The following is a 24,372-nucleotide window of genomic DNA, read 5'->3' as shown; positions in this document are numbered from 1 at the left end:
CTCAACACTGTCAGACTATTTACTGAATCTGCACTACTATTAATCGTTTCATAGTTCCCATCACCAATCTCTTTCCACTTATGACTGTATGACTATAACTTGTTGCTGGCAATCCTTATGATTTATATTGATATATTGACCATCAATTGTGTTGTAAATGTCGTACCTTGATGAACGTATCTTTTCTTTTATGTACACTGAGAGCATATGCACCAAGACAAATTCCTTGTGTGTCCAATCACACTTGGCCAATAAAAATTCTATTCTATTCTATTCTATAATTTTAGGACCCCTGAAAATTTTCCAAATCAATTATTTATCCCTATTTCTATAAACTTCTATGGAAGGGCAACTGATTTCTAAGAAGATGAGATTAGAATGATGTGTTAGTAGGATGGAAGTAGTCCAAAAATGGGGGCGGGGTAGCGAGTCCTTACAAAAAAAAAACCCACCACAGAGACAACATAAAGCAAGCAAGTCTCTTATGGAATTTTCGAACTGATCAGCATGAAAACTCTGACGTAACGGTAGGCTCGTAAACCCTCCGAACGCCAGCCCGTTTTCTTAAAGCTATTGCCGGAGTTTATCGCTTCCGCTCTACTGACGAGCCTTTCGACGGCGGCCGCTTGGAGTCAACTTTATTGGAACGCGAGAGGAAAATGGCAGCCTCCTTAGAAGTGTGCCATGTAGCTTGCTCCGCTAACCGCGCCGGCCCCGGAGTGGTCTCTTGGGGGAGAGGAACTCTATTGGCGTTCGGGTCTTGTCGTTCTGTCATTCTCTATGACCCGCAGGTGAGGCGTGAACGGAGGTCGAGGGCTCCTTCGTGTTCAGCTAGCGAGCTCCCTGAACATGTGTCTTGGAGGCGTGCAATGGGATAGAGGCGCGGGAGGGGAGCGGGTGCCGGGCAATTTGATTCCTGCTTCATCTTGGGTGCCTTGATGCAACTGAGTCGGTTGTCTTCCAGTAATGGGGCAAAGTGACTTGCTTTGTTTCTGCGTCTGGTGTTCTTACAGGTACAGCCGCTTTGGAAAGTCTTGATTATAATGGTGCTGTTCTCGTTTCGTGTAGTTGGTTGGTTATAGGGATGAAAAGGTGGAAGAGACCTGGGACAACTTCTGGAGTTTATGGAATAAAGGGATAATAAAAACATAAAAATAAAAATTATTACAGAATTTTCTTGGGACACGCATAAACGCCAGTGTAGCAGAACATTACCTTTATTGTGGTCGATGACCCGTCCATAGCACTTTGATGCATAAAATTACATACATATACAAAATTACATTCATATAGCTGCCAATCTCACAGCCAAGTGACTCTGAGTGGCATACAGCAAAGCTAACAACAAATAACTATTTAAAAATTTAAAATGATAAAAAGCACAAGAGTGTGTATTTAGTTTATTATCTCTACTGCTGCTCTTCATCAAACGCTCACGTTAAGGACAACTGAATTTACTAAACAGTGTACATGTTTTAACCTCTTTTGGCTAGAAGCAGCTTGCCATAGAAATAGTTCCATCTGTTTTTAATCAGTTTGTGAACTTGATCAGTCTATAAAGTTCAGAGCAGAGAGGCGATGAAATTCTGGGCCTTCCAAGTCATAAAATAACACTCATGGTACTACACTGTATACACAGATGGAAAGATATACGTTTGCAATACATTTTCATGCTGTTAGTTGGTTAACTGAACAAAATTGTCAGTCAGGCTGCTTCGTAGCACTGTAGTGTAGGTACTGGATCAGAAAAAGCAAAACTGTTATGCTGCTGATTTTTGCTTGTACCTGGTGCCTGATGCATCTCACTGCAATGTCTAACAATAGTCACCCAGCACTGATGAATTCCAGTTGCCCTGATACTGGTTTCCCATTGTGAAAGTGTCCTAGTGAAATCTTTCTCCATGTTTGTCACTGACTGCACCAAGTTTTTCAGGAAAGAAGTCCAAGTGTGAATGCAGAAAATGAATCTTCAATGATATGTTGCACTTCATGGCCCTGTATGCTGTAAGTTTGTCAAAACAGCTGAATGTAGTTTGATGCTGTGTAGTTTTCAAGAAAATTCTCAACAATATCCTTGAATGCTTTCCAGGCAATTTTCTCTAGACCCCGTAACAGATCTTCAAACCACTTGTCATTGATGACATATCTGATCTGTGGACCAATAAAAATGCCTTCCTTAATCTTGTCATCAGTTATTCTTGGAAACATCTGTCTCAGATAAGATACTATTTCAGGGTCTCTGCAGTTAACTTTTTTCCCCTGAAGAACAAAATTTTCCTAATTCCTTTTTATAATTGGCATGTATGTGGTTTTTTTTTTCTCTAGAAAAGAAAAGTAGTGGGAACACTGAATGGTCATACTGAAAGAATTAATTGTGTTAAGTGGATTCACAGAAAAGATGGATGTAAGTACAGTATCAATGTGTAAACAAGAATTTGCCTGTTTCTAATGCTTCTACTTTGTACCTAGAATGATAGAAAATACTGGTGGAGAATTTAAATTTTGTGTTTATTTATAAAGTAAAGGCACTGTAAATAGGAACACTGAAAAAAAACCATGATAGCTTTGATACATTGCACTTAGCCAAATTTCCATTGATTTAAAAACCATTCCAAGCTTTAGATTTTTCGGGTAAATGCAATACTCCAAAGAAAGAACGAAGACAGGTTTATGTATACATATTTTATTGTTTTTCAATATTATATTTTATTATTTCATTTTAAAATTTAACTTTATTATTTTGGCAGGATATGTGATAATAAAAAATGCATTTTTCTTTATCAGCAGAGGGAGCTATGATACAGAGACTGTCATAGTCTTCTCTGCTAATATAAATGGCATTTTTGCTCATTTTGTCCCGGAGAAGTATAGTGGAAAATGTGCTGCATTTTGCCCCATAAATCAACAATATCTTGTTTTTAAAGGATCGAAAGACCTGTACGTAGCCTTTTAGCAAGTGAAAGACTGGGTAAGGGTGGAAAAGGAGCACATGAAAATTAGAGGAGAGGGAGGAGGCTGATGAAGATGGAGATCAGGCAAAACTTGGGGAAAGCAGTGGGAAATTCTAGAAAGATTTATTTCATGTTATTTTATTCATGCAATTTTTGAATGCTCAATTCACAATTGCAATTCTGAGTGGCTAACATACAATTTAAATACAGAAGAAAATATGTAATAAACATGAAGATCTGAAAGACCAGGGCAGAGATGGATCATCATGGAGAAAATCTATATGATCTTTGAGACAACCCCAACTTGATGGTGCATAGTCAAAACAAAAACACACAAACACATCATAAAAGAGCGTAAGCCAAGGTCATAATGCATTATTTCAATATTAACAACAGACTGGGTTATCCAAAGTCCTGATCCAACATATTCTGGAATTTATGTAACTCTCAATATTTTAAGCATGCATAAGTTTTGGGTAGAGAGTGGAGTATTTTCCCCCTTTTCTGCAAGTTCTCTAAAGTACTATCTGGGTTATAATAACAAGAAAGCCTTGATTTGACCATGGACTGCCATATTATGTACTTCGAATGCACCCTGAAATAATAGTTAAAGCTTATTTTTCCCCAAAACATTTATTTATCAGGTATCTAAAATTTACATTAACGGCTTTAACAGGTATCTCTCCACTCCCTTGGTCCATAAAAAATCAGTGTTATTTTCTTGTTGTATGAGTGCCCTCTGGTGGGCATTTTTACATTCAAAATGCATTTCTGAAGGGTATACATTTTTCTAGGCCAATAATGCTTGAAACCTTTTAGAAATTTAGAAGTTGGAATGATACTTTTATATATGTGAAGTGACTTCTCTCCTATGTCCAGTGGCTTCATTAATAAATCAAATTGATGATCTGGTGTGATTCTAGAAGAATTTAATATCAGCTCCATATTTCTATCTTAGTGCTTTTAATCAAGCTACTTGGTAATCCTCCTGTTTTATGTTGAGAAAGACTGGGATCTGCATTGTGACCTGCCAAGGTTCCTGCCCACAAGGTTTTTTTTTTTTTATTAAAAAAGAGTGATGAAATATTGGTAAACAAGCTGCCACTGACAGTTTTATTTCTAGTGGTTCTTGATCCCCAAATGGTCTTTTGAACATTCAGTTAATTGAAGCCCAAATACTTCAACTGGAAATGTGTAGACCTTCCTGGAAATAATGGCAAAATAATCAGAAAATAGCAAATAATCTCTAGTTAACCAGTTTGGTCTAGTGCCTAAGGCAAGAAAGTGCACTAGGCAGGAAACCGGAGATCATGAGTTCTAGTCCCATTTTAGGCATGAAGGCTGGCTGAGTGACTTTGGCCAATCATTCTCTCTTAGCTCAACTCATCTTGCAGGGTTGTTGTTACGGCGAAAATAGGAGAAGGAAGGAGTATTAAGTATGTTCATTGCCTTGAGTTATTTATAAAAATAAAGTTAGGATAATAAGTAAATAAATATATGTTTTTTTTAAAAAAAATAGGAAATGTAGATTTTATGGAAGCAATGTTCCAGTAAAATAGTGCTTTGTAACTTGCTAAATTGTCCACAGCAGCCATTTTACTAATGTACAAGACACAAGACCACCACAAATTTTGCAAGAATTCCCCAAGTATGCTCTCAATATTCTGTCAGGTAGAAAAGATTAAGGGGTCCTCCATAGGAGATAGCAATTCACATGACCTATTCCACAATGGGTTAAAATGCTACATTTAGCAACTTAATACTGAAGACCTATTTTGTGATTCTTGGGGTGCCAGGATAGAAGGAGTTAGGAATCTTTTAATCAGTAGAACTAAGAATTTGTTCCTATTAATAGCATTCTTATGAATGGAAAATGAGGAAAAGATGTAAGTTGATTTGATTTAATGTATATAAATCTGTTAGATAAAATATCTGTTGAGAAGACTATAATTCATACCAAACACACACACACACACACACAGCTTAAATGAACAGTAATGCCTCTAATGTTTTAAATGACCAACAGATAGCAGTATTGGTGCTGTAAAACAGGGGTTACAACCATTGGGCCCTGCAAGGGATGAGTGGGCGAGTATGCAAATCTCCATTTGGATGAATGGTGGGTACGCAAGCCCGCCACTTGTGCAAATGGATTTGCATGCACACGTGCTCCTACAACTTGCACAGAACCTTCCCTTTGCCCTCCCCACCACGCGTGCAACCGCCACTGGCCAATCCGCAGAACTGGAAAAATTGAGGGCAGCTGTTCTAGAAACTCCGATGTGTTCTTTGTCATCTCTTCTTTCACATCATTTGGTGGATTGTTGCTGTGAGAAAACAGCAACTTTTGTGTTGCAATAGTTCATGAAATGGAAGTCTGCAGTGAGTAATCACTGCACTTTAAGCAAAGCACTGTGAAAAAGTATGTAATAAACCTCTACGTAGGTTTCTATATAAAGGAATGAGATCATCTTTTTAGTGAAAAGCAGAATGAATAAATTTTATTCTAGTAAATTTGTGAGATTCTGTTCAGGATTTATTGTCTTTCTCAATCTGTTAGACTCCAGATGTGTTGGAATCATTTTAAAATTACCAGGTAACATGACTATAAAATATACAGGCTAACTCTTTTGAGAATTAATTTTCTACAGAGAGTAAAGCTGGATAATGTTGATTTATTATTCTTAGAGTGCGAGACTCCTATTTTTTTCCCTTTGGAAGTGATAAGAAGAAATAAAGCGAAAACTAACTCTGTTCTACCATTATGTACAAATACATTTTATTCTTAAAAAGAGCAGCTTAGATACAGAGTAGTACATGAAAAATAATTTTGACCTGGATTATTCAATCTTTTTATTTCCTTCTGTATAATAGCTTATGAAACAGAATTAATATCTGGCGGTTCAGACAAAGTTCTTATTCTTTGGGAAATTCAAAATGAGAAGGTATGTAGAAATACCATGGTAAGTGAAGACATAACCATGCATACATGACTTTTAAAAAATAAGTTGAGCGAGAGAAGAAACAAACAAGAATTTCTTAAATCATCAGTTTTTGATGTTATTTCCTTGTGGTATTATGAAAGATACAGCTCCAATTGTGTTGTGTTAAACAGTGTATACAAAGTAAAAGATCTATTGCTATCATCGAAGTTCAAACTTTATTTCATTATGAGAAACACTATGAAATGAAATATAGTTATACAAGTTGTCCTCATTTAATTCCACAATTGGGACTGGGAACTTGGTTATTAAGCGAAGAGGTCACAAAGTAAAACTGCAGCTATGCTTACTTAAGCCTTCCTTTGCTTTAAGGGCTTTCAGAGGTCATAAATGTGAGGATTGGTTCTAAAGTTACTTTTTCATCACCCTTGTAACTGTGAAGAGTTGCTAAATGAGGCAGTCACTAAAATGAGGACTGCCTGTATATGAGTCTGAGCTATGACAAATATGACAAATGCTTGTCCTTAATGTAAAAGGGGAAAAAAAATCTAAACAGATTTCCTTAAAAGCCTGCATTTACAGCACAAAAACTTGAAACTTTTCTAAAATGATGCTTGAGATACTTAGATATCTGTAATTAGTGCCACATGCTGTGGTTACATGAAATCTCAAAATATAGTTTGCCTCAGCTATAGTAGAGAAATATTCTCATTCTTTGAAAAGAATCATTCTCTGTAATCAGCCTTAATACTGCAGCCTTTACAATTTACTTTGGAACCTGCTACAGTGTTTGGAAATAAAAAAAAGTGAGTTTTTAAGCTACTGGATTTTTTTGGCATCCTTAAATGCTGCCAGCTGCTATAGCAGCAAGGGGAGTTATAACTGTGTTGTGTAAGAGAACAACTTCATCTCTTCCACAATAACATGAATACTCCTGTCGGATTATGAAATGTGACACAGTTTATTATACTGATAGAAGAAAATATTTGTAGTTCAGGATTGAACTGAACCTTAGTGCTCTCTGAACTTGGCTGTTCTCTTGCAGACGTTTCATTACTAAACTAGATAACATCGTCAGTGCTATAGGGAGTGGGGTTTGCCCCACTTTATATTCTAGTGGCTTGCCTGTCAGTGTTGATGAGAGTGGTCTTGGTGGTTCCTTAATTTGGGGTATTGTTATTGTTATTTTGTTTGGCAGATCCTTGATTCTTCTTGATTGTCAGTCTAATATTAATCTTGATGTTAATCTTTGCTCATATGCATGTTGATTGCTGATTAGGAGGTGTTTTGGTCTTTTTGTTTCCTTTTTGGCTATTTGATTATCTCTTTTGAATGGTATGTAGATGCCATTCATGTCTATGTGCTTGTTGATGGGCGATTTGTCTGAGTAGCAAATCAGTAAAATGACACCCAAAGATGAGCTGCTGAGTGAATGCCTGAAGCAGCAGCAGACATGGGAAGATGATCAAGCAGAGGAAGCGTCATGGGAAAACAAAACATGCTTACAGTGTACAATTGATAGACAACTGAAGTGGCTGACAATTCTATTGGTGGCTTTGAATGGGCTGGACTGAAGCACGGGAACAGACGCCAAGCATCAGATCCATAGAAGCACATTAGACAGGACCCGAGTTGCAGACTGTGCAGAGAGGCCTTGGAGATAGTCCAAACAAAGTGACAGGGTATATGATGCAAGCAGAAACAGCAGACTGAATGGCACAGACAAAATTGGGTAAAGGACCTTCTGCACAGTGTATGGGCTAGACCGTCTCAAGTCCAGATGTGAGATTCTACAGAAGGTTGTGGAGAATAATGGGTAAGATCCTGTGGGACTTTTAGATCCAGACAGATAGGCACGTACTGGCCAATCAACCAGTAGTAGACCAGGAGCAGAACACAGCGGTGATGATAAATATAGTGGTGCCAAGTAACAGGAATATTGGGAAGAAGAAGTATGAGAAGCTAAAGAAGTACCAGGGCCTGAAGGCAGAACTAGAGAGGATGTGAAACATAAAGACCAAATTGGTCCCAGAGGTGATACCTGTAGGAACACTCAGGGCTATGACTCCTAAGCTAGGAAAGCAGCTCCAACAGATCCCAAGAACATCAGAAGAGCTCTGTCCAGAAGAGTGCAGTGCTAAGAACAACTCCCATAGGAGTGAGAAAGAATTAAATAAATTACAGGTGCTTCCACCAGTGTATGTCAATACAGTACTTTGAGGCCCAGTAAAGGACAGAAACAAAGCTACCAGTCTCTAAATCAAGAAGAGAAAGTGAGACCAAACAGAAGACAGTCCAAATTTTTCTCTTTTTTTGGAAAATGTATATCAGTCTTTCCTGAATTAAGAGTTGTATATTGTAATTATGATCCAAACCGTGTATAATCTTACTTTAAAAACTTCCTCCCTACATTGTTTTTAGAAATTATTTTAGAGAATGAAGGTTAGATGTTAGTATGTGGCTCTTAAATACATATGGAAAATATTCCATAATCATTTTTAATATTTTTTGTTTTCTTCTGAAGGGAAACAGTAATAAGGCTATAATAAATAATATAGAATATAATATACTGGTATACTAGAATTAGTAGAAACTTGTTATTCTGTAACCATTAGGTTCCTGTAATACATATATACCCTTTGTAATTGTATAACACACATATATTGTACCTTTATATCTGTAATACAAATATGCCTTTGTATTTGTATCTCCTGTGACAAACATATTCTGTTAGTAGGCCTCTATAAGGTATCTGGCATTTGTCAAACATATGTTCCTGTCATTTGATCTGAACCCATATCAGTCTTCTTCCTGTTTTTCTCGTGCCATCTAAGAGCATGGTACCTATCTCCGTTGGAACTGCAGACATCATCCGGGAGATAATTTACACTTCAGCCCTAATTTACACCTTTGGTCTGTTCCCTGCAGCCCAGGGGGCCAAATGAGCAATTGGAGGAACAAAGGAATGCTCAAGGAAGAGATAACGCTAATTGGGAGGCTTCTATTCCTTTGCAGGGCAATAAGTAATACACAATCCTAAACTAGGAGGCCAGAATTAGATATTAAGCTGATGTCTCTGAGGGTATAAAAAGGATGCCATATCTTCCCAAGGTGTGGCTATCTCCTCACATGCATTTTATCTGTATGTTCTGGATATAGTCCCACCCAGTATTTTGTTTTTGGCCATAAATAAAATCTGCTTCTTTTTGCAAGCCTCGTCTTGAGTCTTCTCTTTTTGGCATTCTGGTGACTCACGTATATTTTGGGATGTTACACTTCCATATTTACGATTTCCTATAACTCTAATGATCGTTAGATGATACAATAATTATATGATTGGTTAACATGTGTTTGGAAAAATATTATGCAATTCCAAAAATTTTACAAGAACTCACTTAAAAAAACAATCCTGTTGGACTTCCGCTTGGCGCCACCTTTCTCGCTGGGTGCTAATTTATGGCACTCCGCACTGGATATTGTAAAAGCCGGTGTAAATAGCTTCGAACAGCTGTTCCCGACTTAATTTTCCCTCTCTGGTTGAGAGAGCAGGGGAAAGAGCAAGGGGGGAGAGAGGTAGATTCCCCTAGGGGCTTTGTTTTTGTTATTCAAAGTCCCGAACGGTCGAAACCCTTTGAATTCCTTCTACACTCCATTATCCAGCACGTCTCTTGCAACAGCAGGAAAAGAGGAAGGTGTCCAAGTTCTGCTACAATTGATTTCTTTTTGTGAATTTCTATAAGCAGGCGGAAGGAGCATGAGTGAACAATTATTGGTTTGCAAGTATTGTTGATTTCCTGACTTCCTCCTTTTTTAAAGAGAGAAAAATTATTTTTTTTCCTTCTCTTAAAATGGCGTTTTAGACTCTGCAAATAGATCAGCCTTGCTGCGAAATCGAAAGGTGTTGAAGCTACAGGAACCTTGGGGGCAAGTGACCACGCAATATTGGAATTCGACATTAAGCAAATACAAGTAGTAGAACAAAGTCAAACTAGAGTCTTGGACTTTAAGACAGCTAATTTCAATAAACTTAGAGAGAGCTTGAGAAGGATTCAATGGATGAGAATCCTCAGAGGGAAAACAACTCAAGAAGCTCGGGAAATTTTGAAAAGTGAGATTATAAAAGCGCAGTCTAGCACAATACCAATGAAGAAGAAAAATAATAGATCTCAAAAGAAACCAGCATGGATGCATAAAGAACTATCTGACAAATTGAAAGACAAAAAGGACAAATATAAAAAGTGGAAAGAGGGGCAAATAACTAAGGCAGAATATCAGCAACAGCCCGAGCCTGTAAAGATGAAGTGAGGAAAGCTAAGGCTCACAATGAACAAAGGCTAGCGACAAAAGTAAAAATAACAAAAAGCTTCTTCCAACATGTTAAAAACAAGAAAAAGTCAAGGAAACAATTGGCCCATTGCTGGGAGAAAGTGGCAAGAAGATGACAAGCAACAGGGAGAAAGCAGATCTACTTAACTCATATTTTGCATCTGTCTTTACACAAAAGGAAAAACAATCCAACCTATCAAAACAGCACTACAAAAACAGATTAGAAACACAAGTTAAAATAGGGAAGAAAATGGTAAGTGAACACCTGTCTACCCTAGACGAGTTCAAATCACCAGGACCGGATGGATTACACCCCAAGGTTCTGAAGGAACTGGCAGGCGTGATCTCAGAACCACTGAACTATATCTTTCAAAGATCCTGGAGCACAGGGAGCTGCCAGAGGACTGGAAAAGAGCTGATGTAGTTCCCATCTTCAAAAAGGAAAAACAGATCCAGGAAACTACAGACCTATCAGTCTGACCTCAATACCGGGAAGATTCTGGAAAAGATAATCAAGCAACGAATCACCAAACACCTAGAAGCAAACAAAGTAATAACCAAAAGCCAACATGGGTTTGTCAAAACAGATCATGCCAGACTAATCTTATCGCATTCTTTGACAAAATGACAAAATTAGTAGACCAGAGGAATGCTGTCGATATAATTTACTTGGACTTCAGTAAAGCATTTGATAAAGTAGACCATAACCTACTACTAGATAAAGTAGAAAATGTGGGTTAGACAGCACCACCACCAGATGGATTCGTAACTGGCTGACCAACCGCACTCAACGTGTAGTCCTCAACGGAACTACATCCACATGGAGGAAGTATGCAGTGGAGTACCCCAAGGCTCTGTTTTAGGCCCAGTACTCTTCAACATCTTCATCAATGACTTGGACGAGGGATAGATGGGGAACTCATCAAATTTGCAGATGACACCAAGCTGGCAGGAATAGCCAACACTCCAGAAGATAGGCTCAAATTACAGAAAGATCTTGACAGACTTGAACATTGGGCGCTATCTAACAAAATGAAATTCAACAGTGAAAAAAGTAAGATTCTACATTTAGGCAAAAACAAAATGCACCAGGTACCGTATATGTGGTACCTTGCTCAATAGTAGTACCTGTGAGAGGGATCTTGGAGTCCTAGTGGATAACCATTTAGATATGAGCCAGCAGTGCAGCAGCTGCTAAAAAGCCAACACAGTTCTGGGCTGCATAAACAGAGGATAGAATCAAGATCACGTGAAGTGTTAGTGCCACTTTATAATGCCTTGGTAAGGCCACACTTGGAATATTGCATCCAGTTTTGGTCTCCACGATGTAAAAAGATGTTGAGACTCTAGAAAGAGTGCAGAGAAGAGCAACAAAGATGATTAGGGACTGGAGGCTAAAACATATGAAGAACGGTTGCAGGAACTGGGTATGTCTAGTTTAATAAAAAGGACTAGGGGAGACATGATAGCTGTGTTCCAATATCTCAGGGGTTGCCACAAGGAAGAGGGAGTCGGGCTGTTCTTCAAAGCACCTGAGGGTAGAACAAGAAGCAATGGGTGGAAGCTGATCAAAGAAAGAAGCAACTTAGAACTAAGGAGAAATTTCCTGACAGTTAGAACAATTAATAAGTGGAACGACTTGCCTGCAGAAGTTGTGAATGCTCCAACACTGGAAATTTTTAAGAAAATGTTGGATAACCATCTGACTGAGATGGTGTAGGGTTCCTGCCTAGGCAGGGGGTTGGACTAGAAGGCCTCCAAGGTCCCTTCCAACTCTGTTGTTATGTTATGTTATGTTATATGTTATGAAACTGAATGGAGACTTCATCATATTGTGTTGGATTCTGGATTGTTGGATTATATTACGTTGTTTAAATATTTCATAAGGGGATTTTCAGTAAGAACTTTGCCATGAAGGTTTTTTCAGAAGAATGGATTCGTGACTTTATACAGGATTACACAGAAAGAATGTATTTAATTATTCAAAAATACGAACTCAAACAGGACTTAAATGCAATGGATGAGATACAAATAAAAATGGATAAATATGAAGATATGATCCTGAATAAACAAGTTGATGTAAAGAAGTTTCCTTTAAATAGTTTGGATGAAATGTCAGAATTTGTGCTACAGGAGGCTGTCTCCCGAACTGAAAAAATTTACAGGCTTAATGCTTTTCAATAATTCTTTTTTTGGATTGATGGAATATATGGTAGTAATTTGTGGATTTTTGAACATAAGGATTTATTAGGTAATATTGTGACTGACTTTTCAAAAGGAGAAATGAAGGAAAGACAGAGATTAATGCATCAAAAAAAATGGCAAGAGACAAAAGTACTATCCTTTGAATTATTAACAGACAAAAATATTACTGTCCCTGAAAGACAAGTGAGGAAGATCTGGAAGAAATGGGTTGATTATATGTTTTATATCTATTATAAAAGACTAGGTATTTGGATTTATACTGGATTTTGACGAGGATGGACTAAATTTGAATAGCTACTGTAATTTTTGGTATTGAAATTTTATAATGAGTTGTATTGTATTTTGAATAGAATAATTTTGAAAGAGTTTATGTAAGAAAGACCTGGGGGAAAAATTATATGGTTATAGAAGCTATAAGGGAGATATTCTTTGAATTGGATTGGATTTTTATGTTTTAGTTGGTTTTAAATACTTTAGGATTAATTTGTTTTATTGATTTACATATTTTGTTATTCTTAATTGTTAATTTTTTTATTTTTTATTTTTTTCTTGAAGGATTTTGGTTGTGTTAGGAGGAAGTCAGAGTTAGAGAGGGAAAATTGGTATAATAGTTTTGGGGGGAAATCTTCTTAGCATATGTTTGTTTTATTTTTATCTATACCTTGTGCTTCATCCGGGAAGTCAGGGGGGAGGGGGGAGGGATTAGTGAAGAGAGGGGGGTTGGGGGGGAAAGGGGGGGAAATTTTTTTTTTTTTGTAAAACGTTTTGAATAAAAAAAACAAACAATCCTGTTCATCATTAACTGATAAGAGGTACTTACTTTTTAAAAATAAGGTTTTATAAAAAGGTATATTTTATCTAAGAACACCTGGAAGCTCTTTGAAGATACATTAAATGACTTAGCCAACATTTAGTCTGAGATTATTGTATTTAGGAAATCTGTGCTACTTTTCTCCTTTGCCTTAAAACTTTTTCTCAAATATGTTTTTGTTCAGTTTATCTGTTTAGAATAGTTGCTGAAAGACATTGAAACAAATACTGCATCTTTTTGTTTTTTGAACACTATAAAATTTTAGTTTTTACCCTAGCAAAGTCTAATATAAAACCCAATATAAATTGCAAATAAAAGCTCTGTAGAGTACATGACTTCTAACTGAGTGAAAAAAATTGAACATACAGTTATACTGTAGAGCTACTTAGTCTCTCTACTCAAACTCTATTGTTATACTTGTATTACATTTCATTTATTTCCATGGTGTACAAAGTTGCACCAGTTTTCAAAGTTGAAAATTGTACAATCGTATGACTGTATAGTTTGAATTTCAGGGTTATTCTTCTTTGTAATTTTATAATTTTCTGTTTAGCTTGTGAATGATGTGCGCCTCGAAGGTCACACTGAAGCAATTTGTGCATTAGATGCGGTTTACATGAGAAATGAAAATGCAGTAGGATCAAGCCTACTTATAGCTTCTGCAGCTTCAGATTCAACTGTCAAAATTTGGTCCAGACAAGGAACAGAAGGTAAAACATCTTTTTCCTTTGCTCTGTGAAGGTACCATGTATCAGAGGATACTTTAAGTAACCCCCCCACCCCCATATTCCAGATTGCTTCACTTCTTGTGTATGAGGGAAATGTATTCCATCTTATCCTGCCCAATGTATCTCCACTGAATTGACCTTATTAGGCTAAGAGAAGGCTATAGCACAAGGGTCCCCGTTCTCTGGGCTGCAGCCCACCTCCAGGCATTGAGCCAGTGGTGAAATCTGAACCAGTTTATTACCGGTTCGCTGGCTGTGCATGCCCGCTGCGACGTGCATGCGCAGTGCGCGCCATGCACCAAATGTGAGGTGTGCGTGCAGTGCACACCAAAAGGAAGCATGGGGTAAGTAGAACAGCGCGCGTGGGGGGGGTTGTTTATCAGCTGTGGCGTGCAATCTTTTTTTTTACATTTAAAAGCATTTTTTTTACAACCTATTCATCCTAATAGGTTGTAAAAAAGGCTTTTAAGAGTAAAAAAAAGGCTCTGACGATCGCGCGGCTCAGCTGTGATCGTTAGAGCCTTTTTTTTAACCTTTTAAAAGCATTTTTTAAAAGAAGCAGGCAAGTGGGCAAGCAGGCGACCAGGCGATTGGGTGGGCATGGGAGGGGGCAGGGGTGAAATGCTCCTGGTTCGGACTGGATCGCACGATCCAGTATGCGATGGGAGCAGGTAGTTCGGAAAACCGGTAGCAAAAATCCCTGCCCCCCCACCCCACTGCCCATGCCTCGCTGTTCCTCTTCTCTGTCCCTGAAGTGCTCGGTGGTGGTGATATAGCTGCAAACGGCCTTAAATGACTGCCGCAGCACTTCAAAGGGCCGCACTACAGCTGATCAGGGCTGTAGGCAGCTAGTAAACCGGTATCTCTATTTTTAAAGAAGGTAGACCAGTGCCTGCCAAAAAAAGGCACTTGGTAGACCGGTGCCTCTCAATAAAACGCAATTGGTAGACTGAAGCCTCTATTTTTAAAGAAGGTAGACCGGTTCCTCCCAAGTTTTGTATACTTTATTATTTTTATTATTCATTATTATTGACCATGCCCATTCAGTCACCTGACCACCAAGCCACACCCACCAATTAAGCCACGCCCACAGAACCGGTAGAGAAATTTTTTAGATTTCACCCCTGGGTGTGGGGGGGGAATTTTGCTACCGGTTCTCTGAACCACCTGTTGCCATCGCTACCAGATCAGTTGATCCGGTCTGAACCGGGAGCATTTCACACTTGCCTTGAGCCATTTGGAAACGGACCATAGAAGTGGCGGGTGGGTGTGCATGCATCCCCACTTGCGTGAACAGGCGAATGTGTGCGTGTGCGCCATTTATGCAAGCAGCTGGTTTGCGCACGCAAATGGAGTTGCTTGTGTGCATGCTTGCCTGTTGTGTAGAACCATCCCCCCGGCAATTAATTAATGATTTTGGAGAGAAGAAAAAGTAAAATCCTCCCCTCCCCTTCCTGCAATGAATCTCCCATCATTACTAGGCTGTCAAGCCCCATCTCCAACCAGTTAGAGATGCATGAATATATGAGGTTAGCATTTTTAAATTGTGCTCTGCAAAAATGCAGACCATGTCCGGCAGAGATCCTCCCTATTTTTTGCAATAATCTTCATTTTACTGGTTGTAGCAGCTGGATTAGAACAGATGCTAATGCTGCATCATACTTCATATTTTGACCGTATTTCAGCGTTGCTGACATAGATTCCATGTTTATTTTATTCTTCTTTGTTGATGCCATGAAACTGCAGCTTTATTATACAAAGAATAAACAAGTGAAGTTCATACACATTCATATGAACCAGTTTCAGATCTTGTTGTCTGGAAAGGTGTTTGTTATAGATGACTAAAAAAGCGATACACTTTTAATCTTTGTCATTATAAGACGGCTAAATCACTGTGCATGAGAGGTACAGGCATCTGTGGAAAATAAATTAGCAATTGCTGAAAATAGTCCAGTTCTGTTCAAGAGCATTGCATCTCTTAAACATCAGGTACTGTGAATGAATAATGCAATATAATAAATATATTTGTATTATGATATTTACAGTAAGGATTATGACCATTGCTGTCATAAAGTCCTGTGTTGCCTTCTGACTATCATCTTTCCGTGATTAAAACCAACTTCTCTACTGTTGATTTTCTCTGGGTTATGTCACCGTTTACATTAACCTTGAATAAATTTTAAATTTCTTTATGACTGTAAAGCTGAGCAAAGCTGAGCAATACTTTGGATTCAAAGGCAAAAAGGTGCTTCAAAGCACAGGGAGATAGGATCTGCCTGCAATTTCTGAAACCAAATGCATTTTTTGAGGGATCATAGGGCAGCTTCGCAACCATGGGGGAAATCTGAACTGCTTTAAGGAGATGGAGGCTGGGTGTTAACTTTTATGCTTTGAAGCACATTTTTGCCTTTGAAATATAGTAACTAGTACATGATTTCTATATTTTTATTAAATATCTTAAGTGTTCACTGTGAATAATGCAACTTTATTTTTTTCTCTCTCCTTAGTTAAGTGCCTTCAGACATTGATGTTTGGAAATGGATTTGTTATGGATGTTTCGTTGTCCTTCTTGCCAGGCAACAACAGTAAGAGTGGCTGTGTAATTTTTTGAATCATTTCAAGAAATGCCTAGTGATGGCAGTGCATGTATATGTTGTCTTATTAAGAGCTAGTTTTCTACTATCTGATCCTATAATTTACTAAGTGAAAAAGCATTGATTTACATGAAAACATATTCTGATTTACTGGATAAGTAACCTGTCATCTCCTTTTTAAAAAGCCTGTTAAAATCCCACTAAAATCTTTAGACCAAGGTACTTTGATCTATTGTTGTTGCTGGGGGGAAATCCCTAAGAATTAGATTTTTAGTTTGTTAAGTTTATTATACCTTTTGTGTGATTTGATTCTTTATTTTTTTAAGAGTGAGTTCCTTGAATCTGTTTAATAAGAGTGTAATTTTTACTTGTTTATTGAATTTACATCTTGCCTGCCGAGATGACAAAGCAGCGTGCAGCGTGTTCTGTCTTCCTATTATTATTGCATAGTTATTATTTCTATTAGTGTTGTATAAAGGGGTAAAATGCTACTGGTTTGCTTCGATTTGGGTGAACCGGTAGTGATAAAAACTACCAGTTTGGGAGAAGCGGTAGTAAAAAAAAGCTACCGGTTCCTCCAAGCCGGTATTTCCGAAGATCAGCTGTGCTGCGTGGTTTAGCTTTGCTAGAAAGAAGGAAATAATCGTGCGGCACAGCTGATCCCCCTCTAGCTGTTCTACTTACCTTCCCAAGCCTCCTTTTGGTGCATACTGTGCATGCGTGCGCATGCAGCACGCACTTAACATGAAGCGCGCATGTGCAGCCAGCGAACCAGTAGCAGACCGGTTCAGATTTCACCACTGGTTGTGTAATAGGAAGGAGAATGAGAGAGAATGATGGACCCAGAGTCACTCAGTAAGCTTTTCTGCCTCATGGTGGAGTAGAATGTGGAACTTTCAGGATCCCATATAGAATAGAATAGAATAGAATTTTTATTGGCCAAGTGTGATTGGACACACAAGGAATTTGTCTTGGTGCATATGCTCTCAGTGTACATAAAAGAAAAGATACGTTCATCAAGGTACAACATTTACAACACAATTGATGGTCAATATATCAATATAAATCATAAGGATTGCCAGCAACAAGTTATAGTCATACAGTCATAAATGGAAAGAGATTGGTGATGGGAACTATGAGAAGATTAATAGTAGTGCAGATTCAGTAAATAGTTTGACAGTGTTGATGGAATTACTTGTTTAGCAGAGTGATGGCCTTCGGGAAAAATATCTGAACAACTATAACCCCTTTGAAATTCTCATTGAGTTTGGTGGGATATACTTCCAGGTATATGATCTATCTGGTGCTATGGATTTAGTTTCAAATCCATAGCACTTAGAACATGCAGGAACTTGAAACTTGTACCTGGCTGTAATTCTTCAAAATAGCCTTTTCTTTTCCAAGCTTTGTACTGCTGCCACACAGTTTAGGGGAAAGATGAAGATGCTTTAAAGAAAGAGATCCTACCTGCAAATGCCAAAGTTTCTTTTTGGAATTGAATCCAAAATGCTGCCTAGCCCTAGTAGATATACAGTCATTGCTTGAACTGTAAGCTTATGCATATCTTCTGTAAATCCCACAGGGTATGAAATAGGATTTACTCCTAGGCAAGTGTGACTATCATTTCCTCTTCCATAAATGCTTTATCTTTTCTATTTTCTTTTGCTTCATTACATTTAGTTGAAACAGCCACTTTTCAATTATCTTTTATTTCAGTACCAGTACTCGCTTGCGGTGGTGATGACTGCAGAATTCACTTATATGTGCAACAGGCTGGAGAGGTAGCTATTGTTTCCGCTTCTTAGTCTATAGGATTTCTCTTGTGGTGTCTCATTTCTTAACGTTTAACTTTCAAGATTTATGCCCTGTTTAATTCCTGAATCTCAAGTTCAAAGTTTAAAATCCTTAGTTTAGAGACAATATTTCTGGAGGGTAACTGTCTTCAGATGATTGAAGGTGTCATTTTGATAACCAATTAGCCATGTTCAAAGAAAGTTATTTCAAAACAGGCTCATTTATCGATGTCAGGTTAATCGACTGGGATTTCAGTGCTAAATAGTTAATTTGTTCTTCTCCAGGGGAGAAGCTGGGGAAAGGAAAGAAAGGGGTCTAAAGGCCTTGTTAGATGTAATGAAACCCACTTTATTTCTAGTCCTCTACTTCAGCCAAAGATTGTCCTGAGGCAATTGGGCAATTTTGATGCTTAAAATACTTCACAGCCTCCATGCACTGGTTTAGGACTTTATTTATTTTTTTATTTTTTTATTTGTCAAGCATATATAAGATAACAGATAAAAGTATAAACATAATTTGAATACATGAAAAGAGTAAGAGTAAAAAGGAATATTAGGACAGGGACGCTAGGCACGCTGGTGCACTTATGCACACCCCTTATAGACCTCTTAGGAATGATAGAGCCCAGAGTGGCGGTATGTACAGCAGGGTATCATCAGTTGATTGATGATACATTACTTTACCTCAGATAATGTGTGACCTCCCTTAGCAATTTGATTTAAATATTAAATTGCATTCAAAAGGGAGCTGAGCCCTCAGCACCCCACAAAGAAACAGCCATGGGTACAACTATTTTCTCATGCCCATTGACTGGAATTGCCTGCTCAGGAAGGAACAGAACCTCTGAGGGAGTGGGGAAAGCTTCCAGTCATCTCCACTTTTCAGGCAAAGCGCAAGGTTGTTGCAAAATCCCCCTGTGACCTCAGGAAATTCTTTGGGAGCTTTGGGCATCTGAATTTGCCATCACCTGGCAGAAGTCAAATGTGCCAATATGCTCCTTCCTTTACCTGATTTCTGTTTTTAGTATTTTAAAATACTAAATTTCTGTTATTGTAAGTATTTTCATTTTGAATTGAGCTTGGATGCATATGGGCAATTCCCAAGAATTTACCAATACAAGATAGAAATGAGTACTAGTCAGAATTCAAGCAGTTGCATTGGGTTCCAAAACAAGCTTGTGCAAAACACACTGTGGTGGTTCCGACCTTGACACCCTATATCAGTGATGGCTAACCTTTTCCGGACCGAGTGCCCAAAGCATGCACACAAATGTGTGCGCACATGCCTGAACCCCCCAAATGCAATGTGTGCACAGCCCCCTACAGGCTACCCACCCTGTACATGCGCATGCGGCCCCTGCACGTGCCTGTACATGCATGCGTCCCCGCACGTGCCATTCCCTATGCAGCCCCCCTGCACGCGCCACGTGCATGCACAGCAGAGACCCGATGACCAGCTGGCTGGTGGGAGGTGCATGCACATGCATGGTAGAACTGAATTCAGGCGACAGCTTGCATGCCATAGGTTTGTCATCACAGCCCTATATGAAGCTGTGTAGAGTATATAGGAATGTTCTGAGTTCCAATCCTTACGAGGAATAAAAGTCTTGGAGTTGTACTTGCAAAACATTTGAGAGACAATGAGATTAAAGATTCTTCAACGTTACAGTAACGAATTTACTATGATAGAAATATCCATGGTCATAAACCAGGAAAGATGCAAAAAGCACCAAAATTGGATGTTAGGGAACTGCCAAACTGCACAATGGAAAATTGTTTATGTTGCATATTGAGGATGCTTGTTTGTTTGTTTCAGTTTCAGAAATCTTTATTACTACATGGACATGAAGACTGGATAAGAGGAGTTGAATGGGCATTTTGTGGTAAATCTCATTGAATTTGGCTTATGAGATTTCAGGGGGGATTTCTCATGTTTTGCAGGCATAGAAAATGGCCACTGTTTTGTTTATTAAGTAACCATTGATTTCTTTGGGGCACTGATTTTAAACTCTTTCTTTAATGACTGCTTTATTAACTTTTTTTTTTTAAAGATGGAGATCTGTATTTAGCAAGCTGTGCTCAGGATTGTCTGATAAGAATCTGGAAGATGCATGCAACTTCATTGTTTGAGGAAATCCAAGATGAGGACATTGTTAGGTTGAAAGAGAATGTTTTCACCATAAAAAATAGCAATGGTAAATCTGTTCTCTTATATTGGATTTTTTTTTCAAATAAAAATGTTTCCAGCATGGTTAAATATAAGATAAAATGTCATTCTTCTAATGCATTGTGGAAGAATGTGCTATTAATTAGCTGAAACACGGGCTTCACTTTGTTTTCTTTCAATTAATTTGATTGCTTCCCCCATGACATCATAGATATCTGTTCTTGCATATGAATTAAATTTTGTCTGTGCTGTGTTCTTCTTAATATACTTCTACATTCTTTACATTAATATATTCCATAAATGGAATAGAAATTATTACATCCAACTGAATATAGTGAATGAATGTACAGTTTTTCCTTTCCATGTCAGCTTTATCTATCTGTGAAATATGTATTTGCATCCAGCATTTTGAATATACAGATGTCCTCTGTCCTCTTCATATCTTTTTTTCACAGATGAATTCACAGACACAGGATCATAAATTTTGTCATTGGGTTATTTGCAAGGCTGAGTCATTTATACAATGACTAGATAAGTCTTGACAATTAATTTACTCTTTGACATTTGCTTTCCATTCTGATTGATTTCAACACATGTAACGGAATTTTCTTTCAATTTACAATGTGGGAACTCTGACCGTAAGCTATTGCTTGGTACATGTAGTTCCAAATACAAAGAAGGTGAGCTTGGCTGTTTTAAAAACAGGCTGGAATATTTTTTTTCACTCTCTTTTCTGCTTGTTTTGTTTTGTGATAGGTGTAGACAAATCCTTTGCAGTTACCTTGGATTCAGTGCTAGCTGGCCATGAAAACTGGGTATATGGAGTTCATTGGCAGCCGCCATATTTTAAAGGTAAGTATGTAATTTCCAATTTGGGTTACTGATAGAGATGACAAGGAATGTGGAATTTATTGCCAAAATAGAGAACTCCATGTTGAACTACTCCTTCTGATTCAGAGTATAGAAAATTTAAAATGTGTGATACAACAAATTATGGCTTTTTTCACCATATGTAGAAGTGAAGAGTCACAATATCCAGCATTCAATTTATAAAATTTTATAAGATGCACATCTTTTTTTTAACGACAAGTTTTATTGAAAAAAAATCTTTTCATCATACATATTTTATGAACAGAATGCTGGCCAGGTCACATCGTATACATCTTATATATAATCAAAATCGTCCTTATAATATATCTTTATCTACCCATTTTTTCAATATTTATCCCTTTAATACATCCTTTATCACAAATTTATCATTTTTCTCCGTCTCTTCTTATTTCAACTTCTGCCATATTATTTTCTTTCCATCATTTTTTACCGTGTTCAGTTTTATTTTTAAATAACACCACTTTACGCTTTGTGCTTCTTCTTTGTTACAATCACTCCCGTTGTTTACATTCTTCCTTCATTTCCGGAAATGTCTTTCTACTTCCCTTCCCAATCATGAACAATATTCATCTTAATTTACATTATTATCAGAATTAATAATATTCTTATATTACTTATTTTCACCTTTCCATCTGCTGTGGTTTGTCACAAACTTGTTCTGTTCCTTCTTTTTTGCATGAATAGTCACTTTCATGATTTCAGTCTTTTTTTTCTTTACAATTAACATTTTTTACGTTGATATCACAATTAATATTGTCAAATTACTTATTTTCACATTTCTATCTATTAAAATTTAATGTAGACAAACTCTATTCATTCATCTTCATATAGTCACCTATAGTCCTTTTCCACCATATCTTATTTTTTCCATTTCTACCATATTATTCTTACATATTTCTTTATCACCTCATTTTCAATGCTTTCATCTAGTTAATATCACAGTATATCCTAAAATTTTTCTCTCTTACATTCCTATAACAATTAAAATTCCATTCTAATTTAAAAAACTATCAAAAATACTATTATTATATTGTCTACTTTCCCCTTCTCATTTATTAATCTACCTCATTTATATTTGCCTATTTTTACTCCATCATTCTTCATCTTTAATCATCATCTCTAAATCTTTTTAGTATCCTCTTTTCTAATAATTTTTTGCACGACTAACTTCTCAATTCTATTTTTTATTTTTTTAAATATGTTACATTTCACCTTCTGGCTTCCATTTATCTTTTTTTGTTGTGTTGTTTGAACCTCCCTCCCCAAAGCTTTCCCTTGTCTCTTCCAGATTTTCCCCTTCTTTCCTTTTTCCTGTTTCTTTTTTAGGAGGAGTTTTCCTCCTTTTTTCTCTACTCTTTTTATATTCCCAACCATTTCTATCATACTCACCGTCTGATTTCTATTTTTTAATATTTTCTCTTTACCATTATTAGTTTCTTGTTTCTCATTCAAATTTTCCTCTCCCAGTTTCCCTTCATTTTCTTTTTCTATATATTTATGTGAATTTTCTATTTCTTTTTTGGCTATTAGAGATTCATGCACATTTTTGAGCATCAAAAATAACTCTTCATACATCTGCAACTTCATTTTATAACAATTTAAAAGATTACTAATACCTCCCCCAATTATATATCTGTACACTTAGTCCAGATTTTTAGTCTATTTAATTTTCTTATTTCTCCTCTTCTTTTCTGCTCCAATTATTCTTTTATTCTTTACTGTCAGAATGTTCTTCTGAATTATTAATTATTATCCCAGTTCAGCAACAGTCAAATCCAAATCCATGCACACCTTTGAGGACGTTGTAAATTGCTACCTTCTTTCCAACTTCAACCATTCAGTTGTTTCATGTGGCATTCTTGTAGACTTCCTATTTAAGTTTTTCTTCAGATGTGATTAAAAAAAACCTGTATTTGACAAAAAAAATATATGAAAACATGGGGATATTTTTTCCTGATACTGTAGATGGCAGGATGGAACAGCCAATGAGGTTACTATCTGCTTCAATGGACAAAACAGTGATCCTGTGGTCTCCAGATGATGAATCTGGAATGTGGTTGGAACAGGTAGATGTGGTTTTTCATTTCCCCTGTTTGTATCATCAGAGTAAAAGAAATATAGAGTTAAATACACAGGCTTCATTTGCTTCCTTTCTAAAGTGATTTCCCTGCCTGGCATTAACTACTGTCTTGAGTTGCATATTCCCAAGTACAAATTAAGGTACCTTTTAATTGGAGATTGGAACTTTCGCTGAAACTGGATTGAACCATCATCACAAGGAAATCTGGCATGGTTTAAACATGGAAGCAGCATCTACACTGGATAGGGGAAGGGCGGAACGGGCTTAGCATTTAATAACTATTTTGCAGGAAATCAGTTTTGGTTGACTAGGCAGTTGGAAGAAGCACTTTTTACATTGCTGCTGCCTTTGAGTTTGGCAAGTTAACCAAGCATTTAAAAATAACTGCTTTCATACAAAAATATGTGAAATAATTTCTAGAGATTGATTATATTACTTTTTAGATTGTAGCATTTAATCCTAGCCTCCAGGGAAATATACCTCTATCAAAGTAATTATTCATTTTGTATAAACTTACAAACTATCTTGCAAACCTGTTTTCAAAAGGCTTGATTTAATGCTTTTTTAAATTGTGCATGGTATTTGGATACATCTAGAATGACATTGTTTTAACTTCACTTTTAATGTAATCCTAAATCATTTGTCTTTTGGTCACAGTCCTTAATTAGCAGGGGGAAGGCACACACATTCATGCATATTGTATCTGATTTTTTCAAAAGGTCCGAATAGGAGAAGTGGGAGGAAATACACTTGGATTTTTTGACTGTCAGTTCAGCCCAGACGGATCAATGATTCTTGCTCATGCTTTCCATGGAGCCCTTCATCTTTGGAAAGAGACTTTTGCAAACAAGGCAAGAGAGAATTGATTTCTATCACTAAAGCAT

The 24,372-nt window shown here is 37.2% G+C and overlaps 1 protein-coding gene across 2 annotated transcripts in view; it reads left to right on the top strand.

Annotated features, from left to right (window-relative positions):
- The first annotated feature begins 540 nt into the window (after window positions 1-540).
- ELP2 (elongator acetyltransferase complex subunit 2) overlaps window positions 541-24,372 on the top strand; it is a 79,176-nt gene continuing 55,344 nt past the window's right edge. For both annotated transcript variants that reach the window (XM_058176759.1, XM_058176758.1), the window contains exons 1-11: window positions 541-791; window positions 2,326-2,404; window positions 5,826-5,896; window positions 13,789-13,945; window positions 16,471-16,548; window positions 18,274-18,338; window positions 20,167-20,233; window positions 20,402-20,545; window positions 21,274-21,369; window positions 23,374-23,474; window positions 24,208-24,339. In XM_058176759.1, coding sequence (XP_058032742.1) covers window positions 660-791; window positions 2,326-2,404; window positions 5,826-5,896; window positions 13,789-13,945; window positions 16,471-16,548; window positions 18,274-18,338; window positions 20,167-20,233; window positions 20,402-20,545; window positions 21,274-21,369; window positions 23,374-23,474; window positions 24,208-24,339 — 1,122 coding nt within the window. In that variant the 5' untranslated portion in view covers window positions 541-659. The remainder of the gene's footprint in view (window positions 792-2,325; window positions 2,405-5,825; window positions 5,897-13,788; window positions 13,946-16,470; window positions 16,549-18,273; window positions 18,339-20,166; window positions 20,234-20,401; window positions 20,546-21,273; window positions 21,370-23,373; window positions 23,475-24,207; window positions 24,340-24,372) is intronic.

This window comes from Ahaetulla prasina, chromosome 3 (assembly GCF_028640845.1).
Source record: "Ahaetulla prasina isolate Xishuangbanna chromosome 3, ASM2864084v1, whole genome shotgun sequence".
Lineage (NCBI taxonomy): Eukaryota > Metazoa > Chordata > Lepidosauria > Squamata > Colubridae > Ahaetulla > Ahaetulla prasina.
The sequence above is the reverse complement of the archived record's forward strand: the minus strand, read 5'-3'. Positions and strand labels throughout refer to the sequence as shown.